General features: G+C 51.1%; 1 protein-coding gene across 1 annotated transcript; it reads left to right on the top strand.

The window, feature by feature from the left end:
• The first annotated feature begins 1202 nt into the window (after positions 1-1202).
• Positions 1203-15304, top strand: ppip5k1b (diphosphoinositol pentakisphosphate kinase 1b). The gene is made up of 31 exons (XM_068739509.1): positions 1203-1510; positions 1718-1913; positions 2020-2110; positions 2183-2268; positions 2365-2519; positions 2653-2754; positions 2837-2998; positions 3078-3199; positions 3283-3384; positions 3470-3556; positions 3687-3762; positions 3889-3998; positions 4226-4249; positions 5079-5164; positions 5253-5378; positions 6011-6055; positions 6893-7014; positions 7129-7311; positions 7384-7525; positions 7678-7901; positions 7990-8117; positions 8206-8320; positions 8419-8526; positions 8622-8738; positions 8817-8957; positions 9059-9167; positions 10340-10492; positions 11734-11796; positions 12820-12957; positions 13090-13203; positions 14312-15304. The coding sequence occupies exons 1-31, from the start codon at positions 1334-1336 to the stop codon at positions 14401-14403; spliced, it is 3696 nt and encodes a 1231-aa protein (XP_068595610.1). The 5' UTR covers positions 1203-1333; the 3' UTR covers positions 14404-15304.
• Positions 15305-18516: the final 3212 nt, after the last annotated feature.

The raw sequence follows: 18516 nt of genomic DNA, 5'->3' as shown, positions 1-18516 counted from the left end.
TGTTTTGCCGTCTGCTTGGGATTGGACTTTGATTGGTGTGACGCTTTGCAGACAGGTGTTCCTGAGGTCGCAGGCAGCGGTTTCGTGTTCCGTGACCCTGAAGCCGCCGCCTGTCACCGCTCACGATGACGACTTCTCCTTTGTGGCGCCGGCGGCTCCGCCCCCACGGCTCGTGTTTTGCACCCGGACAGAATATTCTGGGTTGGTCCTGACATTCCTGACAGAAAGTTCTCAACACAGGAAGAACACGTCCGCCATTCATCCACCAGAGACCTGCTGGCAGCCATTCAGAGGCTGCGTGTGGTATGGCGTGATACGATACACCCCCCCCCCCCCCCCCCGGGACCGCTTTTCCCCTTCCGTCGGCGGTTTGTTGTGGGTGGAGGGGGTCAGGGTGGCGCTGGAGTTACACCCACCCCGACCACGACTGTTTGTGGTCAAATACGTCGGCGGCGACTTTCTTTTTCTGGCTGGGCTTCATTTCACGCCTTGCTCGTGGGCTTTGGCTCAAGTTACTCGGGACTTGCGTAACAACTCTGTTTTGGTGTTGGGTCAGATGGGAGATAAACGCACACACACACACACACACACACGTAAATCTGTGCTATCTGGCGGCATGTCCTGATATGAGAACTGTCGGCGCCTGTCGTCTGGATTCTGATGGTGCTTCTGACGGCTGTTCGGTTACGCACATTTTTTTTCTTGACTGTAACTCAAGGCCGTTTCGAGGAATTTCGGCGCACGCTTCTGGGAGGAGCTACGACGAGGATGGGTTTAGAAGGCCGTTGTTGTGATGGCAGCAACTCTTTGTTCCACTTCCCAAAAACTATCTCCAGTTGGGTTCAGGGAGGAAGTCCGGTTGCAGAAACCCGCCCGGCGTTGCGTCGGCGTCTTGTGAAGTCTCTGCAGACGCCACGTGTTGCGTGACTTGTCAGATTGTTGTTCAGGAATCGTTTTAGTTACGCCGTTTCTCTTTTCGTGCTTCCCCAGGTCGAGGGGAGCGGCGCCGGCACGCTGACCGCGGAGTTTCCCTCCGGCCTGGAACATGTTGTCCCCCGGAGCCAGAACTCCTCTGTCCTGACGCGGGGAGCTTTACAGCCGGGATCCTGACGATCGACCTCAACCCTCTTGGAGTCGGCCGTTCTCCTACCTCAGCGCACGCCGGACGCTCCGAGACAAACGCGCCCGTCACCAGCCGGCCCAGGAACTCCAGCGGCAGCTGGACCTTTAAGATCTCGGGCGTCTCCCGGAGGTGCGGGCAGAGACGGCCGGTTTTCTTCCCGTTCGGCTTGAGGAGTCGGCCCCGAGGAGCCATGTCTCGCGGGCGCCGGTGATGTCCGAGCCCTGCAACGGACTGGGAGCAGAAGAAGGGCGGGAGCGGGAGCGGAGGGGCGTTCCTCGGTTTGTGCTTGGCTGGGAAGATGACGAGCTGGACTCGGGCCACGTGGAGGCGGACATGAGGAAAGAGATGTATCGAGACGAGGAAACGGGGCAGGATGAAGACGAGTCGGTGAGCGGCGTGCGCAAAGTTTGAGGCGTCTTAGAGGCGCCTCAAATGTGACAAAAGGCCGTTTAACAGCGATGGTCGTTGTTAAAACTCGTTAAAACCTTCCTGCAGCCCCTGGGAGCTTTAACGCAGGAGTAAATGTAGGCTGTTAATCCGTGCTGTTCAGTCGTCATGGCTTACCCCCCCGTCCCGTCCCGTCCTGTTCCTCAGCCGCCCGAGCGACAGATCGTGGTGGGCATATGTGCCATGATGAAGAAGTCCAAGTCGAAGCCCATGACCCAGATCCTGGAGCGCCTTTGCAAGTTCGATTACATCAACATGGTGATCTTCGCTGAAGAGGTGATTCTGGAGGAGCCGGTGGAGCGATGGCCCCTGTGTGACTGCCTCATCTCCTTCCACTCCAGAGGTGAGGCCGGAGGGCGTTCCCAACGCTCCGGAGCGGTCTGGAGTGTCTCCGAGGAGCTCGCCGCCTGTTTTAGAGCGGAAACAATCCTTCAAAATGTTTTTTCCAGGTTTCCCGCTGGACAAAGCCGTGGAGTACGCCGAGCTCAGGAACCCTCTGCTCATCAACGACCTGAACATGCAGTATTTCATCCAGGACAGGTAGCGTCTGATGCCACACGCAGTCGGGCTGATCCGTCTCGCCGTTAATCAATGCTTTTGATCTGGCGTCAGGAGAGAAGTGTACCGCATTTTGCGGGAAGAGGGCATTGACCTTCCTCGTTACGCCGTTTTAAACCGAGACCCAGACAACCCTGAAGGCGAGTCCTTTTTACTGTTTGTTTAATGAGTTTGAGCTTCATGAGGCACGGGGGGGGGGGGTCCCCGCTTAAAAACGGACGTGTCGCCCCATGCAGAATGCAACCTGGTGGAGGGGGAGGACCACGTGGAGGTGAACGGGGAGGTGTTCCCTAAACCCTTTGTGGAGAAACCCGTGTGCGCCGAGGACCACAACGTCTACATCTACTACCCGACCTCTGCTGGAGGGGGCAGCCAGAGGCTCTTCAGGAAGGTATCCGTGCCGTCTGACGGGCCGGGGCGGGGGGCCCCTGGGGGGGGGGGGCGCGAGGCCGCAGCAGCTTCGGAGCTGTGCAGAGGAGGAGTCGTGTGTTTGACTTCCTCGTCTCTCCTCCTCTGCGCTGCAGATCGGGAGTCGGAGCAGCGTGTATTCCCCCGAGAGCAGCGTGAGGAAGACCGGCTCCTACATATATGAAGAGTTCATGCCCACAGACGGCACCGATGTGAAGGTACCGTTCAGCCCGTCCAGGAGATGGCCGCCGGTTGGCTGCTGGTGCTGACCGGTCCCGTCTCCTCTCCCGTCGGCCTCAGGTTTACACCGTGGGTCCGGACTACGCTCACGCGGAAGCCCGGAAGTCCCCCGCCCTGGACGGGAAGGTGGAGAGGGACAGCGAGGGGAAGGAGATCCGCTACCCCGTCATGCTGACCTCCATGGAGAAGCTGGTGGCCCGCAAGGTCTGCATGGCCTTCAAGGTAACGTCTGCGGAGCGGCGGCCGGTAACGGCACGCCAACGCCGCGCTGAAAGAACGCTTCCTCTGCGTGTGACTCTAGCAAACGGTGTGCGGGTTCGACCTGCTCCGAGCCAACGGCCACTCCTTCGTCTGCGACGTCAACGGTTTCAGCTTCGTCAAGAACTCCATGAAATACTACGACGACTGCGCCAAAGTCCTCGGGTCGGTCCAGATCTGCGCTCTGTGGAAGACGGAACGCGCGGCGAAACGCGTCTTTAAGTCCGTCCGCTTTTCTGCCTCCCCAGGAATATGGTGATGCGGGAGTTGGCCCCCCAGTTCCACATTCCCTGGTCCGTCCCCACGGAAGCTGAAGACATCCCCATCGTCCCGACAACCTCAGGAAGCATGTACGAAAAGGTTCTCAGTGTTTCGTCTGTTCCTTCCGCTGGAAGTGAATTCCGCTGCGTCCTCTCCTCTGCCCCCCCCCCCCAGGATGGAGCTGCGCTGCGTCATCGCCATCATCCGCCACGGCGACCGTACGCCAAAGCAGAAGATGAAAATGGAAGTCAAACATCCTCTGTGAGTCTCCTGCTTTCGCATCGAGGCGCCGGCGTGTCTTTTACGTACCGTCTGGTCGGCGCTCTGCTCCGGGCGTGACGCTCAAGTCTCGATAACCCTCTCGTTGCTGCTTCCGTTTCTCCTTCCGCAGATTCTTTGAGTTGTTTGAGAAGCACGGAGGCTACAAGTCAGGAAAGCTGAAGCTGAAGAAGCCCAAACAGCTTCAGGTGAGTGAGGGAATCCCGCCGCTCCTTCCGTTATCGCCTCGAGTCTCGTCTTCAGGACGCGCGCCGATGATCCGGCGTGTTCAAGCCTGCCGAGCCGCCATCAAGATAAGATCGCTGTGTTTCCAGGAGGTGCTGGACATCGCCCGCCTGCTGCTGGCCGAACTGGGCCAGCACAACGACTGCGAGATCGAGGAGAAGAAATCTAAACTCGAGCAACTGAAGACCGTCCTGGAGATGTGAGTGACGCCCGGCGTTAAACCCACACCCGCCATCATCACCCGCCCCTCCAGCGGCGCCGCTCTCCTTCACAAAGCGAAACCAGATTCACCTTCTAACATTCCTCCTCAGCAGGGTTGAGTCATTTCTTTCTCGTACTGACGGACACCTTTACCTTTCATTCATCTCTAACTCTTTGCTTCTGTCTTCTTTCCTCCTCTGCCATCCCTCGCTCCGTCTCTGAAAGGGAGTCCAGCTTGAATGACGCTCGGTACGCGCTCCTCTCTGAAGGATGAGGTTTCCCCTTCCTCCTGCCGTTCCGTCCGGCAGTGAACACAGCATGAGAAACACCTTCCCTCCTCCTCACAGGAACGCACGTCGGTGGGAGCTGGGATTCTGGATCTGTTTATTTATTTAGGACAAAGATCTGTCACAATTGAAGCTTAAAAGCCTGTTTGGAAGGTGTTCCTGATGTTTTGTACACTTGGCTGCATCATTTTGAATTAACATCCATTAACACCAAACTCACACACACACACACACACACATGTCATCAAATGCGTTTGATGATTCCACTGTGTGGCGTCGACGTGTGCGTGCCGTTCCCACCACATATCAATCTCCGGATGTCTTCCTGTCTTTAGTCGGTGTGTCTGCATGGAGAGCAGAAAAGGATGAGAGCGTCAAGAATTTAAATAAACGCAAGGTTCAAATCCCGCAGGAGAAACCCTCATCTGTCAGGAGTGAGCTCCTCCCACTTGGAATCCTCTTTAAATATTTGTTTTGAGATTTTGCAGATTCCCACTGAAGCACAAACGGAGGCTCTTGATATGTGTTTGTGTGTGATTTTAAAGAGTAACACAATTTAAATGGAGGTCGCAAAGACGTAGAGATTAAACATGGGTGTCTGTGAGATCCGGGTCGGGTCGGTGAATGATGACGACGCCGCGTCGGCTCTGGAGAATCTCCGCCTGCTTTCCGTCTTCATCTTCAGTCTGTTGGAATGAAAATGAAACTCGAGTCAGACGGTGTTAAATATTTAAACCAAACATCTGATGGTCGATTAAATTTGTGTGTGTGTGTGTGTGTGTTCTCTGCAGGTACGGCCATTTCTCAGGCATCAACCGGAAGGTCCAGCTGACCTACCTGCGTAACGGCCAACCAAAAGCCTCCAGCGAAGAAGAAGGTAGAAATCTGCACATAAATGAACCTCACAGCATTTTGTCGTCATTTGTTGTTGTTTGTTTTTATAACGCCGGGTCGCTGTTTCTCAGACTCTAAGAAGGACGGCCCGTCTCTGCTGCTCGTGTTGAAGTGGGGCGGCGAGCTGACGCCTGCGGGCCGGGTTCAAGCTGAGGAGCTGGGCCGGGCCTTCCGCTGCATGTACCCCGGAGGCCAAGGTCAGTCGTGTAGCTAGCAGGGCGCTCTGGCCCTTATAGCGCATAGATCAGAAACGTGTGTGTGTGTCGTACGGCGCTGCACGCCATGCGGGTCATGCATGAGTGTGTTTAAAAGTTTAACCTCTTCCGACACATCAAACCCTTCATTTACATCTTTGCCTCGCCTCCCGAGTTACGCATCGACAGCCGGGAGCTAAACCCGGATACCCGGCGACCCGGCGCCGTTTACAGGCAACGTGCGTGAAATAGTGCAGGCATTGTGAGGCAGAGGCTGTGTAAACAAGACACACTGTGCAATCAAAGCTGAAAGCGTGCAAGATGAAGGTGTGTGTGTGTGTGTGTGGGCGTGCGTGCACGTGTTGTGTTGCTCGGGCTGAATGCGTCGGTACGTCTTCCCAGATGGCAGCCGGGTGGAAACGCAAATAAAATGAATGCTCTGGAGAACTGGGGCCAAAACCTTGCAGATAAGCGTGGACTTTGTTCGTTGAGCGTCCAAACGTTCTGTTTGTGCGTGGCGATGTTCGCCCTCGGGGCGCGGCGACAACCGCTTGTAATGCGTGAGACCTTTCCCGATGTTCATCCCAGCCGCTGACGCCACTCTTCTCTCTCCTCGCCCGCTGCGGGGCCGCCAGCCGGCAGGCGCCGCTCCCTCGGCTGCGAGTCCCCCGTTGACTTCGGTAAGAGAAGGCTCTGCGTTTGTCGCTCTGCTCGCTAACACGCTCTGATCTCTTCTGCTCATCTCGATTCTGTTCCATTCCACCCGCCGTCCAGGCTGGTGTGTGTGTCCCCCCCCCCCCCCCCACACACACACACACGCACATTGAGTTGCTGTGGATTGCTCGTGCTGTCGTCGACGTGTTTCTATGGCGACAGATGTTTGGTCCCTTGCTCGTGCGGATGCGGGGCAGCTGAGACGACTGCTGCTTGGCGTTATGAGCTAACATGGATCGCTCTAATCCTGCCGCAGTTTTTTCCTCGTGCATTCCTGATGGTTGAAAAGGAGCCCGCTTTATTCCTCCATTAGAGCCCAAACCGGAGCGAGTTCCCAAAACGTCCCGGATCTTTTCAAACGAGGCATGAAAACCCAATCGAGCACACGGCGTCCGACTGCCTGCATGTAGCATCGGTGTGATTTGATCTGCAGCAGTGAGACTCGTCCACCTCTGCAGCTGCATTCAAATATATTTGGCAGGATAAAAATATGCATTCAGAGGCATTCACTCGACATCGCTTCACTTTCACTCCATTTTATTTGGTAGCTTAAGCTGCACAATTTCACATCCACGTGAATCACGAAGCATTTTAGGGCCGTGGATCTGAAGTGAAAGTGATGTTTGACGAGGATGGGTGGAAATCCATGGTACTTTCGGGTACAATCAATACACCGTTGTGTATTTCCCCCTTTCTTTCAGTGACGTCAGCCCTTTCTGTTCTTTGAGAAATGATTGTCCGGTATATCTCAGAAGGTGTAAGCGAGCCTCTTACCCGCGATGCCTCTGGGCGCTCTTTCCCAGGTGACTACGCTGGCTTTCCAGGCTGCGGCCTGCTGCGCCTGCACAGCACTTACCGCCACGACCTGAAGATCTACGCCTCCGACGAAGGCCGGGTGCAGATGACAGCCGCTGCTTTCGCAAAGGTAGCGCCTCGCGCCTGACGTGACCTCGGTCTGGACAGGTCGCGTTTGTGGTGCAGAACGCGAGAGGAAGAGGAGCAGGGTGTCTTCGGTTCACGCTGGCTGCTTTATCTGCAGGGTCTGCTGGCTCTGGAAGGGGAGTTGACCCCGATCCTGGTTCAGATGGTGAAGAGCGCCAACATGAACGGGCTGCTGGACAGCGACAGCGACTCTCTCACTGACTGCCAGCAGAAGGTGAAGGCCAGGCTGCACGAAATCATGCAGAAGGACCAGGACTTCACGCAGGAGGACCACCAGAAGGTTTGTGGCAGCTTCAAGCTTCAAGTCTTTCCTGATCCCACTCTGACGTGTTCTCTTTACGTCGGGTCCCAGTTGACACCGACCGGGAGCCCGTCGCTGGAGAACTCCATGAAGGTCATACAGAACCCGGTCAAAACCTGCGACAAGGTCTACGCCCTCATCCAGAGTCTCACCTCACAGATCCGCAAGAGACTGGAGGACCCGAAGTCTGCAGGTAGTGGGGACCAGGTTCAGGAGACCAGAAGTATGAAATGTGTGCGCAGCGAGCCGCGTTTTCAGAAGCGTTTTTGTCTGTCTAGCGTCGAGCCGGTTCTGAAGATCACGAGACGAGTCGTCCTGTGATCAGTTTGAGTTTTCTCCCCACAGACCTGCAGCTTTACCACAGCGAGACGCTGGAGCTGATGCTGCAGCGCTGGTCCAAGCTGGAGAGAGACCTCCGCATGAAGAGCGGCCGCTATGACATCAGCAAGATCCCGGACATTTACGACTGCATCAAGTACGACTCGCAGCACAACGCCTCGCTCGGACTGGAGGACACGCTGGAGCTGTTCAGGCTGTCCCGCGCTCTGGCCGACATCGTCATACCGCAGGTTCAAGGGTCAAAATGATTCTTTGCTCCAAACGCGTTTCTGACTTCAGTCAATGCGGTTCCAATGGATTTCCTGTTATCCGTATCAGGAGTACGGCATCAGCAAAGCGGAGAAACTGGACATCGCTCAGGCGTACTGCGTTCCTCTGATGAAGAAGATCCAGCTGGACCTGCAGAGGACCCACGAGGACGAAGCCGTGAACAAGCTGCACCCCCTGTGAGAACACACACACACACACACACGCACACACGCCCTGTGTATTCATGGCGGTTACGTGTGACCGCTCTCGTACCTTGGCGTTCAGGTATTCTCGTGGCGTGATGTCTCCTGGTCGTCACGTCCGGACACGGCTGTACTTCACCAGCGAGAGCCACGTTCACTCGCTGCTCAGCGTCTTCCGCTACGGAGGCCTGCTGGACGTACGCTCCCGGACCGCTTCCTGCTCCTCGGGGAAACGTTCCGTAATGTTTTTGCTTTGAAACGTTTTCCTTGCGTGTTTTTTTTGCGCGTTCTTCAGGAGGAGAAGGACTGGCAGTGGAAGCAGGCGATGGACTACCTGAGCGCCGTGACGGAGCTCAACTACATGACGCAGATCGTCATCATGCTCTACGAAGACAACGACAAGGTGGGCGAGCGGCCAGCGGCGTTCCTTCTGTGGCCCGTTTCCCGTCGGCTGTGGCGCTCGGGGCTTCATGTGCGGATTCCTTTGCGTGTTCCCAGGAGCCCACCTCAGAGGAACGGTTCCACGTTGAGCTTCACTTCAGTCCGGGAGTGAAAGGGTGTGAGGATGAAGAGAACGTTCCCCTTGGCTGCGGATTCCGCCCCGCCTCCTCCGAGGTGCGTGAACGCGTCTGTACAACCTGGTCACGTAAGAAAATGTCAGTCATGTCCTCCTCATCTTCTGTGGCCAATCAGAATCAAGACAAACAGCCCAACCAGGGCAGCCTGGAGGACCTCTCCCAGGACCAGCCGGACCAGGCGCTTCCTTTCTCCGAGCCAATCAACATCCAGCGACGGTCTCCCATGATCCGCAGCCGTAAGACGGGCTCCATGGAGGTACCAGGAGGCGGTTTTCTGTTTCTCAGTGAAGCGTTGTGGTTCTGTCAGCGTAGCAGCCCGTCTCCGTTTTAATCCCTGATCTCCGTGGCTCCACCCAGGTCCTCTCTGAGACCTCCCCCACCCTGTCCTCCAAAGGCTGCACCTCCCACCGGCTCTTCCACTCCTGTTCACGCCAGTCTCCCGAGGTCAAACCAACCGTTGGGCTAGGTGGGCACTCCGCACTGCTCCTGCGTGTGTTTCTTTACCTCCACCGCTCACCGATCCTCCCTCTGTTCCTCCCTTTATTCTGGTTTGCGCCCCTCTTTTCTTTCTGCCGTTCCCCTGCTGCTTTTGCTTTTTGTTTTCCCGGTCAAAGCGTCCAGCCCGACTTGGCGTGGCGGGACCGGCGTCTCTTGTCTGTGCAGGGAAGAGGTTAGCAGGGATTCACATTTACAGCAGAGGAATACCGAAACCTCTGCTGGCCAATAAAACGACAACATCGGGGGGGGGGAGGGGGGGTGTGTGTGACGGATTCCATCGCTTAATCCCGAGATATTTGGAGGAAGACGTCCTTTTATTACGGTGATAAAATTCGAACTGCCAGGGATCAAACGACCACTGATCAAACCCTAACATGGAACTAATTGGCTGTTAATTTGGTGTATTTTAACCATTAATAGAGACACACTCGAGTATTCTCTTTATCCAGATAATTATCTTCAGCAAACACAGTGAAGAAGGATTTCCAGAGAACTCGGCAGGAGAACTGAACACTCAGTATTCTTGCAACGGCGCCGAATTTCCTCCAAGAATTGGTCTTCTGTGAAAAATGAACGCCGTTGTGTAAACTTACAACCCATAATAGGGTGAGGTGTCACCTGGGAAACGAGGGCCTTCATCAGCTCGATGCGGTCCGTCTGACCTGTTCCTGTTTGCCCTCGTCATCGAACACGGAAGCGTTCAGTATGAGCCTGATTAAAAAGGAGCGCTGAAGGTCACGCCGGCTCCTGTGAGACGCCTCCGCTTGACCTCCGCCAGCCTGCTGACGCTGACTGGACTCCTGCGAGCTGAGCCTGTCGCTGTGGAGCCCCTCCCACCGCCTGCGAGCTGCCCCTCCCACCGCTGCCCCGTTCATAGAACAAAGGCACCAGCCGCCCACGCCTTAAATGGATGTCATTTGTGCTCCGCCGCTTCACACGTGCCGTTTCCACGGCTTCTCATCTGCTTCGCAGTTATTGATTCATAATATTGGAACGAAAAAACTGGATAAAGTTTGCTGTTAAATCCACCGACGACTGTCCACACACACACACACACACACACAGCATGTTTGAGTAATCGCATGGAGTGTGACAAACATTAACCCTCACCCCCCCCCACACACCTCCTCCCCCCCCCAGGCTCCCTCTGCTCTGGCCTCTTCAGTGCCTCGTCCCTCGGCGTGTCCTGTAGCGCCCCCAACCTGCGGGACTACGTCCGCACACACCATCACCACCTCCACCGAAAGCCGCCCCTGTCGCCCGGCAGCCTGCCGTGCCAGGTCGGAATGTTTGGTACGTTCACGCCGCTGTTCCTCCTCCACAGGCCGGGTCTTTTCATCGCTCCCTTTTGACACCTCCACGTATCTCCTTTCTTCTTCTGCTCCTTTTTTCTTTTGTTTTTGCTCCTTCAGCTTCAGATACCTTGATTTTTGGCTCCTCTCTTTCCTCCCACTCCAATCACCCGGAGCGATGTGTGTGCCTGACGAGGGCGCTGATTGGACAGAATCAGAATCCGTTTATTGTCAATGAGGGTTCACAGGCTAGGAATGTTTCTCTGTGAACTCGTGCAACATGTAACAGTAACGACTATCATAAATGCTAGCTGCAGCGCTACGCTGTAGCACACGGCCGTCGGGTCGGGTCATCAATGTGTTGAAATATCCTCTCACTCTCTCTCTCGCTCTCTGTGCATGTTGTTTTACAGTTCCTACCATATTGTCTCACATATTTTAATTTCACAAACAGTTTTTTTTGCATCCGGATTTCAGACATTTGATTTTCTTAATCTTAATTTGCGGTAATCCTTGCACTAATTCTCCGTCTTTCTTCCGACCGGTTTACGCTCGGTGATATGTCGGCGATGACGAGCTGGAGTTTCAGTCGCACAGGGTTCCACGTAGGAATGGGAACCATCCCAAACATCCGGGTTAGATATCGTTCTCACGGTTACAGCTGATGTAGTCGCACTGGTACCTCCCACGGATTAATGTAACGCGTTCTCAGATTAAATCGGAGGATGACTTTACGCGTCAGCGTATGGATCTGCGAGGGATTTATCCGTCAAAGAGAACAAACGGATGCTTCTTCTCTTTGATGATGTCCAAGACGAAGATCAAGGCTGAAGCTGACATCAGCGCCGGTCGTGTGAGGGAAGGTCTCAGCGGCCCGGTTCAGCCCCCCCCCCCCACCCCCTTCTTAAATACCGTTCACTCGATGAAACTGAAAGCTGAAAACAAAGTCAGGAATGGCTCAGGAAATGAACGAAGGGAGTTGGATTCACGTGTCCATCGTCTCCAGGTCAAAGTTCAGCGTCGCCGCCGTCCTGCATGTCGACTCCTCAGACCGTCCCCTCCTCATCTACCCCCCCCAACCCAGCCTTTCTCTTCACACTGGTCTCCTGCTCTTCATTCAGAGATGAACCCCTTCAGATACTGATGACCTGGTTTCCATGAACGGACGGGCAGAAACGGGCGCCAGCCGTCCCAGTAGCGCCAGCCGTCCCAGTAACGCCAGTTACTCTCTTATCTCCTCAGAGCTGTTTGCTATGCCGGCGGTAAAGAGGTTTTCTGTGTCTTTTGCCAGGCATCCGACCAACGGTATGTCTGCATTTATTCACGTTTATTTGACACTCTAGGTTTTTTTTTTAAATCCTGCATGACTTTTTTTTTAATGGGAAAGCACTTTGATTTTTAACTTTTGCTGCGTTAATCCCATTAAACGTCTCCAGGATTAAACACGATGACCGCTAACCCCAGCTGCTGTGCCTGCTCCCGTTTCATCCGAGCCCGCTTCCTTCACAGGAGCAGGATATTCTCCACGTTAATACATTCCCACGCGTGATCGTCTGTAGCTTAGCATCGCCTGCACTTTGGTCCGGCCTGCTGACCAACAGGAGCAGATTCTCCTCCTGTCGTTGAAGCTTTGGCAGGAAGAACGTTTTAATATTTCTCCGGGCGTGTGACTAAAGCTTCCGACAGACATTGTTGAATGTCTTTGTGTGTATTTGTGTGTTGTCATCTCTGTAGAAAAGCTCATGTGAACCTTTGTTACTTCACATGGAAGGAAATTCCCAGATCAGCAGTGACTACTGATCCTCCCGCTTTACCCGATCTTTATCTGAACGCCACCCAGCGCCTCCTGGCGCTTTGTGCTTGGCGTCGTTCATCCGTCATGTCATTTCTGATACTGATGAGCGATCAGAAGTCATCTAATCATTCAATACGAAAGAAGACGACCTCGCTAAACCAGCTGACCGTCAGGATGAAGTTATCTTTGAGAGGAACAGCTGCGTGCGTGGAACGGTCAACTTGGCGTTGTCTTTAGCGCTCCCTTGAGGCTGGATAAAGAGCGACTGCTCTCCTTCCTGACTTCTATCCGGCCAAAAGAAAGAGAGTGAAACGGGAATTCATGCTCTGAAGAGAAATCTAATCTTGAATTTTGCTCATTACGTCCCGTCGCCGCTGCCGACTGAAACGAGCGACTAATGTTGAACCAAAATTAACAAAAAAAAACAAAAATAAAACCGGCTTTGAGAGCGAGGCTGCAAGCAGCATGCACAGAGAGAGCTTCGGCGCCACCGTCTGGTCCAGTGCTACAACAGGCTGTATTATGTGCTGCAGGGTTCGAAGGCTACTCCATGGTGCCCTCCATCTATCCTCTGGAGACGCTGCACAACTCGCTGTCCCTGAAGCAGGTGGACGAGTTCCTCAACACGGTGTGTGAGAGCAGCAGCGAAGCCCACGCCAAAACCATGAGAGGTAGGTGGGCTGACGGCGCAGCCCCCCCGTCAGAATTCAGAATTCACTTTCAGTCTTAAAGTTTTAGAAATGTCTCTTGATTCTGAAGCCAGAGGTTCAGTCTGGCCCGTTTGGATGTTGTCTCTGCTGCAGCTCTCTCCTGCCTGTTCGACTCTCACAGCCAGTCGTCTCTCTACACCCCCCAGCAGCCGCTGTCCTCCTCCGGGTCCGAGACGTCTCTCCGGCCGCCGAGCCAGCCGTTGTGGCGTGAGTGTTCCAAAGGAGTTAATGGTGTCGTGTGATAGAAGGCCAGAGACGAACTAACCACCAGGTTACAGAACTAGTCCCGCCTCCCTTTGCTTTTATTTCTTCGTCTTCCAGATTAAGTAAAAAGTGATAGCAGTAGTTCCCCTCCTGACTGGATCCACATGGTGATCTGGATCAGCACCAAAAGGTTCTAGATTGTTCTTGGTATCTTTATACACCAACCATGAAAAGTCAAAGTGAATCGGTGTTTCTGTGTATTTTTAACTGATTCTTGAATCCATAAATGTGTTTTAATGTTAAATGTAATATTTGTTCTTGACCTCATTCTGGATCAGAACCAGAAGACATGTTTCATGATGGTTCATGTCGGACCCCTTTATCACTGGGATTATTGTTGAGTGAATTGAATGCAGATTTTACAAGATAGGATTTCATTTTTAAGCCTCCATTATAAGTAAATGGGAAAATCCCGATTTCTTATTTTCTTTTTTTTTTCTTTTTTTTTTTTTTTTTGTATCACGACAGTATCAGCAATCCGGATCTGGTCCTGATTAAATTCGGTGGTGAGATAGACCCCCCCCCCCAATCCTATAAGACTGTCAAATTCCATAAACATCAGTCAATAATCAACCGAGATATTGAGGAACGTATTTTGAAGCATTGTTAACGAACATTTCAAAGTGATCTCGAATCCAGGATCTCTTCTGGATCATCACCAGAATTCATCTCTATTTCCGTGGGCGGCGAGGCGATTCATTCATCCTCTGTTGAGCCGCTCCTCTTCCCACCTCCTCGCCGGCGTCTTCATCAGTCAGCGTTATCTGTTTCTGCCTTGGCCGCTCCGGATCCAGGCAGCTGCTGGCTCATAATGAGTTTAGCCTCATTCATCACACACGCAGGCGGAGGTGATGGAGGTCACGCCAGAATTAATGTTCGCTTGTCCTGCGATGAGCTGAAGGCGCCGGACGGCGGTTTTCCGTGTCTGTTTCAGCGCTGGCGAGCTGGACGACAGCAAGACTGATAGAAAACGCACAGTCAGTTTCTGCCGCAGTTTGACACGCGAGTTCATTCCTGACTCTATTTTCTTTGTCTTCTTCCGATCTGAAAGACGGCAGCATCCCGTCCAGCGCCGTGTCCAGCGCCGGGCCCTCCTCCCCGATCGCGGACAACTCCGCCCTGAACTTCAGCTTCATTGAGTAGACGGTCCGTCGGAAAAACACAAGGACTTCTGGGTATCTGAAGACTTCTGTCTGTCCTCTTGTTCACGTCCACCAAACCACCGGTGGGTAGAAACTGGACCGTCTGGCACCGCTGGACCAGCTCCTCCTCCTGCTGCTCCTGCTGCTCCTCCTCCTTGGTGCCTTTATTTAAATTGTGATTCTGTTTCTTCCAAAACGACAAAAGTACCTGCTGATTATTTATTTTTAATTGTTTTCTCTCAATGCCTGTTTTCTGCCAAACGGCCTCGGTTCTGGTTCTGACTGACCCGTAAGTTATTAGCATTTTTTTCTACTGCGCTGCAGCTGAGAAATTTACAGAACGTGTGACCCGACTCCTCGTTGTCTGTCAACATTGATGGAACATTTTTTTTTTTTCTGTTGATCCGTAAAGATGTGATTCGGTTGAAAATGAAAAATGTGATTTCAAATTCTCTAAATTCGCCAAATCACTTGTGAAAATGTAACTTTCACCGACAAGGATGAATTGTTTCTATGGTGAAAATGGGATTACCAAAGAGTTCTGTTAAACAGCAGTGGAATATTTACTGAAATTTTATGAGCCGCTCTAATTTCAGCTGATGCTAAATCAAGATTCAAACTGATTTCAGGTGAAAATAGAATTTACTTTTTAAATCACCAAAGAAATTCTTTAGTGTAATTCTGTCTGACACTGAACTCTAGATGCAGAAATGTAGAACAAACATAGGTGCAGATATTTTTAGTGTTCTGATCATTTCTTACCGGAAGGTGAGCTTTGGATTTAGTTGTGTATTTGTTGGTATTTAATGTCGTGTTTTTGTTTCAGAACAAACTTTAAGATTTCATTTGTGAAACATTTCTGTAGGAAACGAGGAAAATAAAAAAAACAATGAAACAAAAAATTGTGTGTGTGTGTGTCCCACAGTCCAGACATATAATCCTGTTATTGCCCCATAAACAAATCTCCTTGTTGCTCCTCTCCTCCTTCCTCACCTTTCTCTTCTCCCTCCTCACCTCGATGCTTTTACTTCTCCTCTCTTCCCTCCCACCTCTGTTCATTAATCTTCTCTTACCTTTTTTTGTTGCTCACACATTATTGCTTCGATCCCTTCACCTCTTTCATTCTACATTTTCTTCCCTTCCTCTCCTTCACACCCCACTCTATTTTCATTTCCATCATCCTTTTCCTCTTTCACTCTATTCTGTCCGCTCTTTCCGTTTCCTCTTCTCCATACCTCCTTTTCTATTATTTCACCTCATATTTTCTTTACCTTCCTTCCTCTCTTTTCCACACCATTTGGCTACGTTCCTCTCCCCTCAAACAGCTTTTGCAAATACTGATGACTCACGCCTCCTCCTCTTTCACCCATGTGTCGCCATGGCGACCCCCCCCACCAGATGTAATTGAGTCCTCTGAGGGGCGCCGTGAGAATGGAAAGAGATGGAGTGCCAACTCACTGGAAGCCAAACAGTGACTTCATCTGCTGTACCAGCAGGTTCAGTTCTGAACCGATTTTCGTTCCCAGCTTGTAGACTGGGAGGGGCCACGTGATCGTTATTGCTTAAAATAATCTGATGAAGAATTGGCAAAAATAATATCCAGACACAAAAAAAGATCCCGATGCACCATTGTTGACTGGGGGCAGATTCATTGCCCCGGTGCAAACGGGGGTGTTGGAGGAGGTTTGTTTGCTTTGAACCTCTTTAACATCTGTTTTCATCCGCAGGTCGCTGTGGCCCTGACTGTCCTCCAGTCCAGCGACTCGTCGTTCAGTTCATCACCAGAAGGCAAGTAAAGGAGCGGGAGGCGAGGAGGGTAACTATTAGCCGTTCTGATGAGATAATTACCCTCATTTTAACCCCAATCAAAGCTGACGGAGGTAGGAGGGTGTCACCTCTGCACCCACAATCCATCCTAACCCCCCCCCCCCCCCGCAAGGATTCCTCCCAAAGTGCATCGTCATGGTAACCAGGGAGGGCTGGAGAGGAAGGAGTTGTCTTGTGAGGTCGCAGCCGAGCAGCAGTGTCTAAGAAAACTGCGTAATTCATCCAAAGCAGAAGGTAATACCTAACAATGATGTCATAAAACGTAAAGATGCAAGAACAACTACAACTTTACATTTGAATGGACTTTAATTGATGATCGGAGGGCTGTTTCCCGTTTACAATGAATTTTCAGAAGTTCTAGTTTTACCAGTTAGACAGATATTGAATATTGCACTGAAGGAAAAAAACAAACTAAGATTAATACAATGCAAAAAGAGAGCGAGAGATTCAGATAGAACGAGCAGACGTGCTGATAGGGCAAACGATAAAAGCACAGCCCAGTATTATAATACTGCAGGTCATCTCAGTACCAGTTAAGACAACTAGCTTCAAATATACATCTTTAAAACAGCATTGTATTTTTTATTACTTCTATATTAAACAATTACATTCAGGATTATAACTAAATCAGTCACATGCAGAGATTAGATGTCGCGCTCCAGTGATAATTTCGTTTTTACGCAGGTGCGATGAGGTTGAGCTGAAACAGGCTGTTTCTTCATTCTGCATCTTTTTGTGTAGTTTTCTTCCGGTTTTAATCGGACTGTCGCTGAATTCCTCTAAAATGAGCAGTTATCACCAGATGGATAGTTTGTCACGGTAAAGCTTGCTTGTCGTCTTTCCGGAGCGCGATGTACAAATCTGCGTACGCTTGTTTCGTTTCATCGGTGGGTTTTGAGTCCGCATGTGTTTCAAGTCATATTCAGGAAAAGGACAAACTTGCAGCTGCAGTTAGTACTATTTCTGTGTTACTGTCACTGTTTATTGTGGGATATTTACCTCCTCTGGAGCAGAACTACAAGTAAAATGACAATTTGTCATGACGGGAAACAGCATCTGCCCTCACGGCACGCACCCAGAAATGTATTTCTGTGGTGTTTCTTTTCTTTTTTTTCTTTTTTTAAAATTACTTTTCTGTCCATTGTTTTTTGTTCAGCAGCATTCGCATTGGTAGTACCAACTCTACATTCAGAAAAATACATCTCCTGTATAGTGCATTCGTCACACAGATTCACAGCGTTCTACTGATGCCTTGGGAATGTCAAGGCCCTGTATTTGGAATCTTCCAGTTTTAAAAACACAGCGCAACACATCAGAGCATCCAGAAACCCTGATCCAGATATTAAAAAGCTTTTTTTTCTCTTTCCAGAAACAATCACAGATGGTTGAAAAAGGCTTTGCAGACGGGCACAAAATGTAATTTTAAGGTTTCACTGCGTTAAAAACTCGACACCAGGCTGTGTTAACTTGTGCATTCTCGGCTGTTGGAATAGTGTAACAGGGAAAGACATGGCTGCCTTTTTAAGCGGTGCATAATGCACTAGTGGAATGTTGAGGAGCTAAAGGGAGGCCAGGCAAAGCAACAAGCAGAGAGACTTTACAAGTTGAGACATTTTTAGTTGTCCATCATGCCATGTTCTGGTAAATTAACAGAATCTGGATCTGCTCCTCTGTCCAGCTCTGGATCAAGATGTAATGTCAATGTTTTTTGAAAGTTTGGCAAACAAAATTACATTTTATTTTAAGAGAAAGCTCTTCAGTCCTCGACACTCGATAAAAGTTTCATGGAGTAAAAAGCCTCTCCTGACTTTCACGACGGAAGGAGTTTGTTCCATACTGATGAGCCACGTCGGCAAAAATAAATAAATTACAAGTAAAGTAAAAACTTCTCATCAAATGTTGATAAAACAAAAATTCAGAAATTAAACATCGGGTAATTGTAATATGAATCTCTCGGATCAGGGAGCATGCAGAAATATTTATTTAATTTAGAGACATTCCTACCGTTAAACTGCATCCAGTGCCGTCACATTCATGCTCGTTCTGTCAATACGACTCTTGCATCAAGGCTAATTCCATGGTACAATGGAAGGTTTTCTGCTACTACGCTAACGCCCTGTGCTACTGCTGAAAACAAAAATCCAAGCTCTCTCCCACCTCAGAAAAATACATTCCTATTTGGTGCAAGACTTTGCTTGAAGACTTTACTTTTGGTTTAGGTTAGTGACAGACATTTAAGATTGTGAATTTCCGAGGTTATTTCCGTGTAAGCGTATTATTTCTGGTC

The sequence above is a fragment of the Brachionichthys hirsutus genome, chromosome 5 (genome assembly GCF_040956055.1).
Source record: "Brachionichthys hirsutus isolate HB-005 chromosome 5, CSIRO-AGI_Bhir_v1, whole genome shotgun sequence".
Classification (NCBI taxonomy): Eukaryota; Metazoa; Chordata; class Actinopteri; order Lophiiformes; family Brachionichthyidae; genus Brachionichthys; species Brachionichthys hirsutus.
The sequence above is the reverse complement of the archived record's forward strand: the minus strand, read 5'-3'. Positions and strand labels throughout refer to the sequence as shown.